A 15,856-nucleotide genomic window follows, 5' to 3' on the forward strand; every position below is an offset into this window, starting at 1 on the left:
AGAAGTTAAATATAGACATCTCTGACTTACTGACCAATATATTTTAACCCTTAGATGCATAAGTGGGTCTTTTTCAACCCGGTGAGGTGGTTTTCTTGAAGTATCTTTGTAATTAAAAATTTGTATCATCTCATATTCCAGCTATTCCTCAAAAAACATGTTTTTGCTATTATGCCATTCAAATTTTAAATTTACATTTTAAGAAATTGTAGTTTTGTATTACTACCCAAGCTTCCATAAGTGGGTCAGAAATGTATGCATTTTCTATGGGATCCAATGGGAACCTTTGATTCTTATCACCTTTGGTTGTCAGGAATACATTCACTGTAGACCAGGACTCAAAATCGCTTTACAATATAAGGGAAGGCTAGGGTGGGGGGTATAGGACTACCAAACTTGATCAACCGGCATGGATTGATGGGGGGGGGGCTATGAGTAGACAGAGGAGAAGAGATGAGTTTTGAAAATGGGACGAGAATAGCGGAGATCTTTGGGACAATATCTTCAAAATGTTCTTTTTCAAAATGTAAAACATTTTTCTAAAATTATAAATTGTGAAAAATTCAATATAAAATATTTCTCATGTGCATCAAAATATAATACTGAATATTATATAAGTGATTTTTCTTTACCAAAATGACAAAAATGGCATAACAACACATATTATTCTAATACGGGTCCCTTTTAGACCCACTTATGGAAGATTGTAGGGTCCTGTCACTCGTGCATCTAAGGGTTAATACCCTCACACTCACACAATTGTTTAATACTCATCATACGTCTACGAAATAATCAGTTAACACAGAGACAATTAGACCCTCCAGAAAAACGTGATTCTGCGATCGCAGAATTTACCGCATAATCAGCAAAATGGCGCATATTTTTAAAAGGCCGCATATTTATCAAAAGGCCGCATAATCCCCGCATTTTTCCACACAAAGTTGAAAAAAAAAAAGTTAACTCGTCTTGACGTGACGTCATCAGCTCGCGCATCACAGAATGTAAACAATAGTGATGGGAATTCCGGCTCTTCTTGGTGAGCCGGATCATTTGGCTCGGCTCACCAAGAAGAGCCGGCTCTTTCGGCTCCCAAACGGCTCTTCAGTTGAGCACATTATACCTTTTATAATTAAATCAAATGTAGCCCTGTTTTGATGTGTATAGGCCTATGTGTACATACATATCACTTAAATTAATCAATACATCCTTTGTACTGAAGTATTCAAAAGTAAAAATTACATTTTTAATATAAATGATTTGCTGTGGCCAAATGTTTTCATTGCATTTACAGACCCTTGTAACTCTCTGATACCACCCAAAGAATGCACTGACTTGCTTGTAGAACCAAGCTACACAAAACAGATAGCAACACCTATACAAACTATTTAAAAAAAGGGGCTACTGTATCGACATTTTAAAATTATATTTAAAGAAAAGGCCGATTCTGTGAGCTGCAGCTGACCACGCCCCCCTACATGAGACGGGAGCGTGCTCTTAGATCAGCTGCTGGGGTCTCAGAAGAGGGGGAGAAAAAGAGATCTCCTTCCTCCGTGTTTTATACTTATAGAAGTAAGAAGAGAAGCAACGGGGCAGAAACCCTCCTTTTTACGCAGTGGTCCAGACATAGACATCAAACGGCGACACATATTCAGTTGATATTTACTTTGGCATTAGGGCAGGGATATCTAGATACTTTCCAAGGTTTGACATAATGAATTGTGCTACTTTTAAAGCAAGCAACGATGTTTTCAAATCTGTAATCAAAAAGCTCCTCAAAAGCCCTATCGAAGCAGTTCCTGCCGTTGCTACGTTAATTCAAATAGTAACAACGGACTATTTCTCTTTAGCGGATGCATGTCAATTTAAATAAATACATACAACTATTTTTTAAATCAATAAAATAATTTTCTAAATCCATAAAAGCATTTCAAATAATATTGGGAGTCATGTCGTTACTTTGTTGAGAATGTGGCCATGTAATAAGCAGGATAATGTGCACATTGCACATTGCATAATGTGCCTTCATGCCAATCTCGATCCCTCCGCAAAGAAAAAAAAGAACCGGCTCGTTCGCGGGCGCGAACCGGCTATCGTCGTTCACTTAAAACAGCCGGCTCTTTGAGTAAACAACACTGTATAGAGTGAACGTGTGGAGCTCACACGATAGAGAAAACACCAAGATGAACAAATCTAATCCATCTCATTTACCGAAGAACATTTCTACTAAAGACCGGGCAAAAAGTGGGGGGAAACTATTCTGCACCCCGTGCAACTGTGTGTTGGAGCATAAGAGAAAATCGACGGTGACGACCCACTTTGATTCATTCAAACATTCGAAAATGCTTTCTGCTGCTGCGGACAAGAAAGCCAAACAACTCACGTTCACCGAGGCATCAACCTCCAAAACCCTTTCGAGGGCTACAAGAAACGAAGTAAGTAGCCTACAAGATTGAAGCTGGTCAGATAACGAACGAGTAAATGAAAACAGAATGAGGCGGAGAAGTGTGTGTGTGTGTGTGTGTGTGTGTGTGTGTGTATGTATGTATGTGTGTGTGTGTGTGTGTGTGTGTGTGTGTGTGTGTGTGTGTGTGTGTGTGTGTGTGTGTGTGTGTGTGTGTGTGTGTGTGTGTGTGTGTGTGTGTGTGAGATTAAAATAGCCCAATTGCTTTTACAATAAATAAACATTGAATGTGTTTAATTGAATAGTAAAGGGGTTTAACGTTAGTGGCAGGTTGTGTGTGAGAGAGAATAAATAAGACAGCCCAATATTTAAAAAAAATGTTATTCTTTTCCCCCGCATATTTAGCATATTTCGCAACTTTCCGCATATTTCGCAACTTCCCGCAATTTCACCGCATAAAATCACATAAAAACCCCGCATGTTTAATCGCATAATCAAGGAATTTAGCCCGCATAATTAAGGATTTTTGCCCGCGTTTTTCTGGAGGGTCTAGACCACTGGTTCTCAACGGGAGCGGTACCGCCCCCCAGGGGGCGTTCAGAGAACATCGGGGGGCGCTGGAAGCAATATTTTTGAAAGGGGGGCGTTGAGGTGTTCTTGGGGGGCGTTCACGAATAATATCTTTTTGTCATGAAAAACGCTGGCCACAGCGTCTTTTCCTGTACAAAAAGCAGCTGTCAGCATCTTTTGTTGCTATAGGAAACCACAACTCTGCTTGCGATTGGTCAGCTGTCAGCAGTGTTATTACGGGTACGTTCGTAAATGCACGAACGGTCAGTCCGCTCGGACAACCCGTCTGTTCCGCCAGAGCACCCAGCTGTGAGCGCTCAGAGCGCAGCACTCTGGACTGTGGAACGGGGACGCTCGGAGCGCTCTGAGCGCATTTACGAACGTACGCTACAAAAAGCAGCCGGGAGCGGACCGGAAGTCGTTGTAATTTTGGGATCGCGACTGTTAATAATCTGTGTCACTTTGTTAAATTTTGATATGTTTTGATATGACAAATTCCACTAACAGATTCGAACTAAGTGGTCAGTTTATGAAAATAATACCCATTTCTATGTCTGCTACGACATGGAAGAGCTGGCTAGCCAGGCTGCTCCACACAGAGCTATGTTTGTTCAAAATTACAACGACTTCCGGTCCGCTCCCGGCACGATGTCTTGTCATGTCACCAGCTAGCCCTCTAGCGTTATCATGACACTACCCCCCCCCCCCCCCTAAATATTAGCATCATCAAACAACAAAAATCATATCACATCAGCAAAATGGCCGCGAAAAAGATAAAATGCAGACAGTACTCTATTGAATATCTTAGCTATGGCTTCATACCGTCTCCTAACCAATGCACAACTCCCAATGTGTTTACTTTGCGAACATGTATTTTCCAATGAGGGAATGAAACCCTCACGTTTAAAGGAGCACCTTACCAAGATCCACCCGGATAAGGCAGATAAGGAGCGTCCGTTCTTCCAGGCCCTCAAAGAGAAAGGAGCACCATCAGCAGTCCCTTCGCTAGGAAGACCACCCAGACTGACAGCGGGCTAATAGCGTCATATAACATCTCCTTGCTGATAGCCAAATGTGGGCAGCCGTTCACAATCGGAGAGAAGTTGGTACTCCCTGCCATCAAAGAGGTCATATCTACTGTGATGGAGCGTGATCCCACACAGGTGCTGAAATCCATCCCACTCAATAATGACACCGTAGCACGCAGGATTGATGAAATGGGTGCTGATACAGAGGAGCAGCTGTGTGCCATCCTGCGGGAAACTCCATTCAGCCTTCAGCTGGATGAGACAACCACTTCTGACAACAATGTTCTGTTGATGGCCTATGTCCGCTATAGCACCTCCAACAGTCAGGAGATGGCTGAGGAATTTTTATTTTCCAAATATCTGGTCACAGACACCAAGGGCCAGACCATTTTTAATGCACTGGATGCTTATCTACAGGAGAAGTCAATCCTGATCAACAACATCCTCGCATGTGCTACTGACGGCGCCCCTTCCATGGTTGGCAGGTACCGTGGCTTCACCATTCTGCTGAAGGAGCAGGTCCCACATGTCCTCACAGTCCACTGTGTCTTGCACCGCCACAACCTTGTGGCCAAATCTAAAAGTCCACCTCTCCACGAGTCTCTCAATGTTGCAGTAAAGACAATAAACACAATAAAAGCCCACGCCCTGAATAACAGATTGTTCCCGAAAGCTGTGTCAGGAAAATGATGAGACCTTTGAGCGTCTTCTTCTCCACACTGATGTCCGCTGGCTCTCAAAAGGAAACTGCCTTGCTCGTTTTTGTGAGCTGTTTGACAGCATCGTGGAGTTCCTGGAGGAGGTGGATGCAGCTCTCGGGGAACAGGTGTCATCCAGCCGCTGCGACATCATGTACCTCACAGACTTCTTTGGCAAAATGAATGAAGTCACGCTGAAGCTCCAAGGAAAAGGAGTTACTCTGATCCAGAGCAAGGCGGTCATCCACAGTCTCACTTCCAGGCTGGATCTATACCGGCAGAGCATAGGCAGGAGGCAGTTTGCTCATTTCCGGCTGTTGACCAAGGTGATCTAGCCTAGGCTACTAAATAATGATAATAATAAATAATACATGTAATAAATGTAGGCTACTTTATGCAACACTATATTTGTGTTTCTGGTTAGTATAAATAACTTATTTTCTGAATGTATTATGAGAATAAAGAAACATCAATTAGTAAACTAATTAGCAATAAAATAACCAGTTTAAAATCGGATGGTAACATTCTGCACCGATAACAATTTCCTGGTTATACTCATTGCAGGTGTCTGAGGCTCTTACCGATGAGCGCCTTCTCATTTACACAAAGAACCTGAGGATGGTGAATGCCGACTTGAAGATCCGCTTCAGAGATCTTTTGGACCTCGATGTTCCCACCTGGGTGGTGCAGCCCTTTCAGGCGGACGTGGTGGAATGCAAGCCAGCAATACAGGAGCATCCCATCGACATCCAGAGTGACGATGAGGCCCAGGCTATTATCCGCACCTCTGGCTGGGGCAACATGTGGGTCAAATACTCTCAGCGTTAACCGGCTCTCTGGGAGAAAGCGAGGCTGCTTCTTCTGGCTTTCCCAACCACATACCTCGTGGAGCAGGGATTCAGCCAGGTCCTCCACATGCAGTCCAAGTACCGCAATCGCTTGAACTTGACGGCCTCAGGTGCACTGCGACTGAAACTAAGTTCTCTGTAACCCGCAGTGAAGAAACTGGCGGAGAACCACCAAGCGCAGGGCTCACACTAACCTTCCCCACCCCGCAATTTGGCGAAATGCAACACCTTTCCGACCTGTTAGTTCTGTAGGCCTAATGTACAGTTTTGTAGCCTACTGTTTGTTCTGCACTGGACATGTGTGAAATTGCTGCTGTTCCGTAGCAGTCTGTTTGTATTCTCTGCTCTTGACTGAGTTTGTTTAACACTCATAAATATCATTTTTATTCACATTCACATGGCTTTTCTGCTCTCTGGTAAACTAATGATAATGATATTCCAACTGCCCAGTTAAATCAAATCTATTATTTGGCATTCAGTGACATTCTTTTTAAATGATATAACACAGAATTCTAGTCAACATTAATATTCAGGGAAGAAAATAAGTCTACTTTTTTTGATGGGGGGCGGTAAGAGACCTGGATAATGGACAGGGGGGCGCTGGCCCAAAAAAGGTTGAGAACCCCTGGTCTAGACAATGATCTTCTTTAGTATTCACAATGCACAAGAGCAGACAACAAACTAGAACAAGTAATAGTTATTAAATAAGCAGCCAACAATCAAAATTATGATGTTACTGTTTAAGGACATTACAGGCAAAAAGAACGTTTTTTTATATACTTGTACATTTTGTTATTTTGGTCTATTTTGCTTCCATGTTTACTTTCGCTCTGATGGAAAGAAAACTTTAAAAAACACATATAAATGGTGTTCGTTTTACTACCATGTCTGAATTAATCTATAGATGTAAAGCTAATCTGCATATTTAAACATAACATTTCAGGGGGAAATACTGACTTGACGTAGGTAACTATCTGGTGAAGTTGTGAGGTTTATCCTTTTCACCTGCAATGCCTTGGTAACTGCATGCAAATTAGCGCATTTTAATTAAGATAAGATAAGAGATAAGATAGTACTTTATTACTAGTTAACGCCTAATTTGCATATCAAGGGCGATTGTGATGGCGTAAACTCGAGGCACTGGCAGCTCAGTTATTTGTTCATTACCACTCTAGGATCATCCCCACATATTAACACCACTTGTGATTTCGAAGTATAAATGCAATCGGCAGAAATAAAGAGCTAACATTAGGCTATAAATGAAAATGCATTGTGTCGGCGTGAGTATACATTTGGTGGTTTATTTAGTTTAATGACAGATAGAAGCTTTGAACATTTACCCGTCGGGTATTTACAAAATAATTATAAGTTTTAGAATAAAACGTGAACATCTTTTAAGCTTTTGTTAACCACATATTTTATTTCAGCCATCTAACCACAAACACAAATTATTTGAAATGCTCGTCTTGATGTCTGAACAGTGAACACAAGAATACGCAAAAGAGCCACATGGATTAGCTCTTTTTGTTAACTTCATCCACCTTCAGCTAGCGTAATAACCAAAATATATTTAGATAATAATTTAGATGTGGGAGGATGGATTGGGAAGTGAGCTGCTATCAATATACTGTGTGTGCTAGAACGGATAAATTGACTCCACCAGGTTAACATTATATAACAGTGTCTCTCAGGGAAATAACAATCATTTAAATTGAATAGTGGGATCAGTGGGAAGACAGTTTAATGTGGGACCTTTAGGTAGACCTAGCTCAGCCTAGGGGTTTCACCAACTAATCGACTAGTCGACTAGTCTACTACCTTTACCACTATTCGGCGCTGTAGGCCCTAGTCGACTAGTCCTGAAAAAAATTGATGTAAACGAGGTGCTGCAAAATGCTCCAAAACACGTCCGACATTCTTATGTATGGCAGTACTTCAACGAAGATGTAACCAACTCCACAGTGAAGTGTCAGTTGTGTACAGCTGTACTGAAGTACAATACAAATGCATCTGCTATGCGCAACCATCTGAAGATGAGACACCCGCTGCCGACAGCTAGCACTAGCAGTAATGCTAGCACCAGTGAGCAACGGACCGGCGTCAGCACTGAACAGAGGCAAACGAACAGCAAGAAAACACGGGTCAACAGTGATGCGGATGATGAGCTACGGGATTACTGCCAGCGGACACCGCATATCCCCACAATGGATAATCCACTGGAGTGGTGGGCAGAAAACGTGCACCGCTTCCCCCACTTTCGAGGAGCTACCTGGCTATTCCAGCCACAAGCACCCCGAGTGAGAGGGTTTTTTCCCTGGCAGGCAACACTGTCACCCGAAAGCAGTCAAGCCTCCTTCCCTCACATGTCGATGCGTTGGTGTTCAAACCAAACCAAAAATATGGAAAGGTGGACGTTATCGTGGAGGACAGCGAATAAAGTGTGGCATTTATGTAAACAAGAGTTTTTTGCTGTCGATTTTGGTGAGTCCAGTTACTGTTTGTTATTTACTCAGCCATGTAACACAAATTAAAATGCAGTGTTTAATGTTACTGTATGAGTTCCAATATAAAATACAGTTGTACACCTCTCTTTGTGTGTCTTTATTATGACGTAACGACTAGTCGACTAGTCGACTACTATTTTGAAAAATGTGTCGACTAGTAAATATTGGTAGTTGTGAAACCCCTAGCTCAGCCTCTAAATAATCCTGCACACATCCAGAGAGGACTCCCTAAAATAAATAAATACATGCTGTCCGACAAACAACCTGATAGAGATCTACAATAGTTTCTTGTGTTTTTACGTACTATTCCGTTTTCTTTTTAAACACTGGGACATGACCAGAGTTCTGAGTAATATTAATGAAGAAACCACACCAGGAGCGTAGACTCAAGCACATTTTTAAATATGGATGGTAAAATGTCAAGGGGACATGGGCACGGTTGTATCCCCACTAACAAATGTGAGCTATGTTTAAAGGGTACCTCGTCTGATGCCTGACATCCATGGAAAGGAGCTGTAAATAAGGGCTTTAGATACTGTCAAAGTATTAAAGACCATTTGAACCTCTCCTTCTTATTTTGTTCATCTGTGTAGCAGTAGTCATACAATTGCTTTTGTTAAATTACTTTTATTTAGTCTATTTGCAAAATAACACTATCCACACACACACACACACACACACACACACACACACACACACACGTGCAATACACGCACAGGCACATATTAGCAAGTGTTCCCTTTCATGAGCCATTTGAGACCTACAGAGTCTACGGATGGTCACATATTCCACACATGGCTCTCCCATCAGTTCTGCCCTGCCTCGCTTTCTCTTCCTCTGATTTTCCAACAATGGTGGCCTAAGATGAAGCCCATCCCCCAGGCCTGGGGTGGCGTGTTGACTGGTGTTTGTTTTCAAGGATAACCTCTTCCGATAAAACTTAATAGGTAGACGAAAGGGAAAAAGGGAACTCAGAGGGGATGGAGGTAGCGTCCGACCCCCAATTCCATCAGCTCCATCTGGAAATTCTGTAGCTGCCACGGCCATGCACACATGGTCAGAGTTAGGTCTCAATATGTCTGGCGGCTGACTCTAAATGGATGGTGTTCGAGGCTGTTTCATGAAGGATTACAGTGTGGTGGAGGAGTGATGCAGCGAGGCAATGCCACTCGTGAAATTGCGCGGGGCAAAGGGCTTGAGAAGGTTGCCATATAAATGTAATTTGCCACAGACTACCTGGTTAAAGCTCTGTAATATGATTCAGAACAATAGGAAGGAGCTTTGATTGTCCTCTCGTATTCATTTAATTTTGAAAAAATCCTACACTACAGCTATTGGTGAAGCACCAGCTGTGTCAAGTTTCAATAATAACAAATACCAACTTTGGCATCTGTATATCGAAATGATATGAGTTGTAAATATTAAGATGCATGACGGCAGAATTCCATTTCAGCCACTTATGTTTCAGTTTATGTTGGCTCTCTTTCACACTGTCCTGGATTACTGGGACTTTTGAACAGAATGTAGCCATCGTTAGTATTATTAGTGACACCTGTGAAAGGTCAAAATGTCGACTGTGCAAAAGGATTAATGTGCTCACCGTTAAGTTGGGTTGGGATCTAGTAACAATGTTATTAAAATCTAGGATTGAATCCACTTACTGAATATATAACCTTTCCAATCCCTCAGGAAATGTAATAAGGGTCGGCTTATAACATGTGAGAGTAACACCAGTTAAAACTAATAGTCGTAAAAGTCAAAAGCCTCAAATCATGATGTGTTGGCCAAGGAGGCAGAAACACTGCTGTACTGACTTAAAGGTCCCCTATTATACTCCTTTTCAACAATTTATTTTAGGTCTCCGATATATACACTAAGTATCTCTGCATTTCTTTAATGGTTGCACAACCCTAAAAACATTCTGACTTCACAAAGTGGCCAAAATCTGATCAGCTCATTTTCAGACAGGTTTTTATATAAATGGATCAGGACAAAAAGAGAGAGAAGCTTTTTTCCTGAACTATCATAACACCGGGGGGGACACACACACACACATTTATGTATAAAATACATGAAAAAGTGGATTTTGCATAAAAGGGGACCATCAGCTAAAGATACATCCTGAATAAAATGGTGGAGGAATGAATCCTGAACCCAGAAAATAACCAATGTCTTGCTAACAAGTGCCTACTGAGACACTAAATGTCATCCCCCCAAAGATTAGCTGCCTTTAGCTGAGTGGTGGTAACATTAAGTCATGTCATTTAAAGTGACATTTTTTTTTAGGATGACTTTCAACATCTGTCCAGGGACTGCAGATGAAAAACAGCATGTTGGCTAACTCTGACGCATTTACACAAATGTCAATCAATGTGCACTGTCCCTGTCAAATTGATAAATGAATAAATAAAATAAAATGCGACAGTGATGACGGGCTAATCCTTGATCTATCATTGCATTTTATATGGTGAGATTGTTAGCTAACATGGTTTATTTCCATCTGATGTTCTAAGAAGGATCTTCTGCCATAACCCCAGCCTGCAGCTCCTCTCCTCAGACTGTAAGATTCCCCAAACTCGTTCTCATCCTGCTCACTCCACCATAAATAGGGAGCGACTGACCAACGGAGTAATTTATACAGATGCTAGTCACAGCTAACAATGATAAATTATAGCCCAATAAATATATGTGTAATTTATGTAACCTAATATACGGTAATATATCTATGACATTGAAGTAGCAGGTGTATTTTACTTTATTTTTTCGATGAGTAACATCCTCCAAAGTTTCTCATGCAGCCTGCAGTCCTCCACAGTTGGCCCATATACTGTATTCTGTCATTTAGCCGTATCTCCATCATCGAACAGCATTACATGTGTATGAGGAATAGGCTTTTCCAATCACGTTAGTATGTCTTTTAAATGACTTCTCTGTTATCACTGCAGATTACAGCCCCGCTCCTCTTACTATAGTGTGGAATCAATTACACTCTCCCATGCTCCAGATATTACCTGCCTATTGTGAGCTGCTGTCAGTGGGCCTGAGGGTCTCTGAGTTACTGTAGGCCGGCGCATGTGATGCGTTTTAAATCCCAGCATCTGGCTGAGCTGCTGGATGTCATGAAATGCAAATTCTGCAATATAACTCAGGCACATGTGAGCACCTGCGGACTGCTTTAATGCAGATACACATTGGGGTTCCATGTGAACACACAGTAAGAGAGCAACAGTATTTATTTGATCTGCATTAGTAATAAGTATTGTTCTTATAAAATATTTACCTGCAACATATACAGTATGTTTAAAGTGTTGATGTTGCTTTATTCTTCTTGTCCCTCCTGGCAACAAGGTCATTTTGTTTGTTGCAGCTACTTTGTAAAAGATGTAAAAAAGTCACTTTATGCCCTTTATGAAAATTACAGTTTAACTACATAGCTGATGATGACTATCCATAAAATAACACAACATGGATGAATCGCCCCTTCAAGCAAGGCAAATGTTTTGATCACATGAATAGCTCTCACTGACATGACACTATACCATATCAATACTCTCTCAACAACAAAGATTATTCAGAGATGATTTCCCTTCCCTCTTTAATGGTCACAAATGCAGAGCACACAGCACACACAGTGAAACGTGTTCTCTGCTTTTAACCCATCCTAGTACCAGGAGTCAAGTGCTAGGAGCAGTGGGCAGCTATTGTACAGCGCCCGGGGAGCCCGGGGAGCAATGGGAGTGGGGGGGAAGGGGGGTGTCCGGGGCCTTGCTCAAGGGCACCACGGCAGGGCAGGAGGTGAACTGGGACCTCTCCAAGTAGCAGTCCACACTCAATATTTAGGTCTGGTCGGGGACTTGAACCGGCGACCCTACGGCTCACAGTCCAAGCCCCTACTGACTCAGCCACTGCCGGATTAAACTGATAAGGGAGCAGATAAATGCTACAACAGCATATAATGTATGTGTTGAAATAGCAGAACCATTGTAACTCAAAAGTGTGTTTTCAGTCTACTGAATATGAGAAAAAGTTGTATGAATTCATTTGTAGGGTCTGATTAGTTGCTTCAACTGATGCAATTGGATTCAGAAGGACATCATGGTATTTTGAGCATGCTGCCATTATACTGTATGTAATAACTTTTCATTGATACTACATAACATGGTAGTATGGGTATTGTTAAGCACCCTTTATCTATTGTTATGCTGTATCAATTTTCATCCCTTCTTTCCTTTTGTATGTCCACCATGAGTCCAAAGATATTGCAGAAGCTGTTGTGGTGCTAAATGAAATTGTTTTTAATGACAGCCTTTGAAAATTCTGGGGACAGAAAAGCCTGTGAATCCTATTTTACTGTATCTTTTCGAGAGCAATTAATTAAATACATTCTATACTTGTCGAATCCAAACATATACGAGTGTTTGTTGGCACGGGCAATTTTGAGAAATTTGAAGGAGGAAACCCTCCACCACAATGTTATACTTACTGTATCCAGCCAACACGATCTACAGCACTACAGACTTGATAAACTTCAGAGTGTATGCAGGCTGAGTGTGTGGCACCATTGTTTTCCTGCATGCGGCACAAAGTTCCAGTAATTACTGATCACAGTTACTAGTGAGCTGGAACCATGGATGAATTAAGTGGAAGATCAAGTGGATGTGGTGTGTGTGTGTTTCTGTGTGTGTGCGACTTCTATCTGCATCATTACGTGCATGTGTATTTTTATGTGCCTGCAACATGGGCATGGTTATCTGTTTGTTTGTATGTGTGTGTGTGTGTTTGTGTGTGTGTGTATTTGTGTGTGTCTGTGCATGGCCATGTAGGTGTTTCCTCCCTCCATGTGATTAATCAGCCATTCAATCAAACTGCAAGGTCAAACAGCAGAAGAAGCAGGAGGAAGCTGAGCAGAGGAAAGGGGATTCTACTCCATATGCACACTTACAATACAGATACATATACTGTACATACAAATACTATTTGCTGACAACAGCATTGAGAGGATCACATGTACACTGTTACATAGACTGAACTGATGTGTGATTTTAACGTGTATAGTTATCTATTTTATATTCTTGCCCAGTACATGCAATATGTGAATAGATATTTTGGGGTCAAGTTTCATTTATTTATTAATATAGTTGTGGTCATGGAATGGTTTTTAAAAAAGTCACTTGAGTCAAACTTACCCACCCATTTTTCGTCTGTTTGTCCAGGGTTGGTTCAAACCCAGTTGGACTTTACATTTTCCTCATTTGACAACCTTTAGGTATCCTTATCTGACAAAAAGTTGAAGTTGACCAACTTTTGTAGGACCATGAAGTCATGCAGCAAGGCACTGTGCTGGGCAATCAAGTACGTTAGAGTGTAAGTCATTGGTCTCCTTTGCAATTTTTGTGTCAAAAAGTTGAATAATGGGCCAATAACTCAACCGAGTTGCGAAATTCTTTCTTAACCCTTTTATGGTGTTTGGGTCTGTGGGACCGGTTTTCATTATTTAGTCAAGAGCACCCACGTTACACCCCCCATCCACATTTACATTACATACTGGGTGTTCAGGTCTGGACCCGGGGCTAACGTGTGTGTGTGTGTGTGTGTGTGTGTGTGTGTGTGTGTGTGTGTGTGTGTGTGTGTGTGTGTGTGTGTGTGTGTGTGTGTGTGTGTGTGTGTGTGTGTGTGTGTGTGTGTGTGTGTGTGTGTGTGTGTGTGTGTGTGTGTGTGTGTGTGTGTGTGTGTGTGTGTGTGTGCGTGCCATTCCTGCACAAGGTTGTAACATTGTTGATTCTCTGCTCAGAGAGCCTTGCAAATAATTTTGGAAGAGAGAGAACCATTTGATGTAGAGGAAGAGATTTCTGAGTCTGACAGTGACTTTGAAGAAGAGATTGAGATTGAGCATCAGCTAGTTACAAAAGAAAGACGAGCCACAGGACCAGCCGGTCAGCAGGCAAAAAAACAAGTAGCACTTTAATTCATTAATGTGATCTAACAAAAGTAAAATGGCAAATATTAACCACATATATTGTTTATATTGCTTGTAATTGGAATGAAGTAAAGATATGTTGAGTATTTAAACATAAAATAGTTTGATTGTGTTGAATTGAAGCCCAAAAAGGCAGCGGGTCCACCAGACCCACGAACACTGGCTGAGTAACAAAAATACAAACACCACACAAGGGTTAATTGGTATTCTAAACCCTGTGAGCAGTGTTCTGACTGGTCTTTAAACTCAATGATCTATTTCTCAAAGTGAACCGCTACCTGAAAAAACATGGCCCCACTATCGCAGATCCTTCTTAAAGGCCAAAAACTACACTTTTATTTTTAAGTACAGGGTTAGTTTTGTTCAGGACACCCGCTTAGACTAGGAAGTGCTGATTCATTCCAGCCTCTTAGAGCTACTATCTAAACTAAATACTGCCGTGATGAAACGCCATATCATGGATTATCAAGGATTATTTCTGAAAGCAGTGTGAAGCTCAAAGGCTTTCTCTCTTGCCGGTTATACCACAAGGTGAGTTCCTTTTATCTTCACACACATGCGCTCCAGTACAGGTTAGCTCTGAGTGTTAGCTATGCTAATGTAAACAACGACCATATTACGTCAAAAACAGTCGGGCATCAGCAACTTTCTGATAGGGCCGTGGGTCCACATTTCAGATATTACGTCATATCAGATGCAAATCTGGATCAGCTCCGTTGTACCCCCGCTTTTAGAGATTTGGGTACGGAGGAAAAGAGAGTGGGTTTTATTTTCTGACGCTGCGTGAGTTCCCTGACACACCGGGGACACATATTTATGTATAAAAGACATCAAAAAGTGCATTTTGCATGATAGGTCCCCTTTAAGTTGGAAAACTAGTAGCAGCTAATGTAGCCTCGAGCCTCAGGTAATAATGAGAAGTTTTCTTTCTGAACTTCATTTTAGCTTCTTCAGCATCAACTACCAATCTGAACCCAGGAACACAGCTTAAGTTTTCTTATCAGATGTAACTGGCACTTCACAGTACCTGCAAAAAGACTTAAATGTGTAACATTTACTAGAGTTGCATAATCACCTTTTACATATGCAGGCATTGAGATATATATATATATATATATATATATATATATATATACAACCAGTTACAGGTATACAAAATGTACAAATATATATACAAAGACAGGTTATCTCTGCTGTTTGGGCCTCTTGTCTATTAACCTGTTTACACCTGAAATTAAAATGGTTAATTTGTGATCCTTTTCCAAATAGACTTCTGTCCATCAGTTCACAGCATGCGTCAGTGTTTGTCTCCACAGGCGTCTTAAGTGAACACTTGGGATTGAGACTCAAACACAATGCATTGTTTTTATAACATGACAAGGCTATAGTGCAACATCCCTAGTCTGCTTGGAATTAAACGAAATAATTACTGAAGTTTAATGCACTCAATATTTTTCTGTTTGGGCTTTTTGAGACTTTCATACGTGGTGGACAATGCCAGTGTAAATTATTTTATTGAGTTTCAACTAAACAATAATCTTAGTTAATAATAGTTCATCCCAGTTAGCAATGACACAATTTTAAACGTCTAGTACTAATGTGAGGATTTAATAAAGATAAATGAAGCAGTAAAGAGTTTCCTGTCTTGGTTAAGACTACGGACCCTCTATGTAATTATCATATTACTTTGAAAAGCAATTAAGAAGCAACTGGAGGTGAGTTAAAGGAGAAACATTACAGCAGCTTTGGTGACGTATTTTCTGTCCTTGTTGAGGACACATCAGTACGCATTAACATTAACACTTCTGAAGGTACATGCTCAAAGGCAGA

The 15,856-nt window shown here is 41.2% G+C and overlaps 1 protein-coding gene and 1 long non-coding RNA gene across 3 annotated transcripts in view; both read left to right on the top strand.

The window, feature by feature from the left end:
• LOC307029174 overlaps window positions 1-15,856 on the top strand; it is a 690,427-nt gene that overhangs the window by 606,086 nt on the left and 68,485 nt on the right. The window lies entirely within an intron of this gene.
• Window positions 3,726-5,947, top strand: LOC307030283 (zinc finger BED domain-containing protein 5-like). The gene is made up of 2 exons (XM_079666614.1): window positions 3,726-5,023; window positions 5,262-5,947. Exons 1-2 carry the CDS (start codon window positions 4,850-4,852, stop codon window positions 5,523-5,525), a joined length of 438 nt encoding a protein of 145 aa, XP_079522740.1. The 5' UTR covers window positions 3,726-4,849; the 3' UTR covers window positions 5,526-5,947.

Source organism: Notothenia rossii (genome assembly GCF_949606895.1).
Source record: "Notothenia rossii genome assembly, chromosome: 2".
Classification (NCBI taxonomy): Eukaryota; Metazoa; Chordata; class Actinopteri; order Perciformes; family Nototheniidae; genus Notothenia; species Notothenia rossii.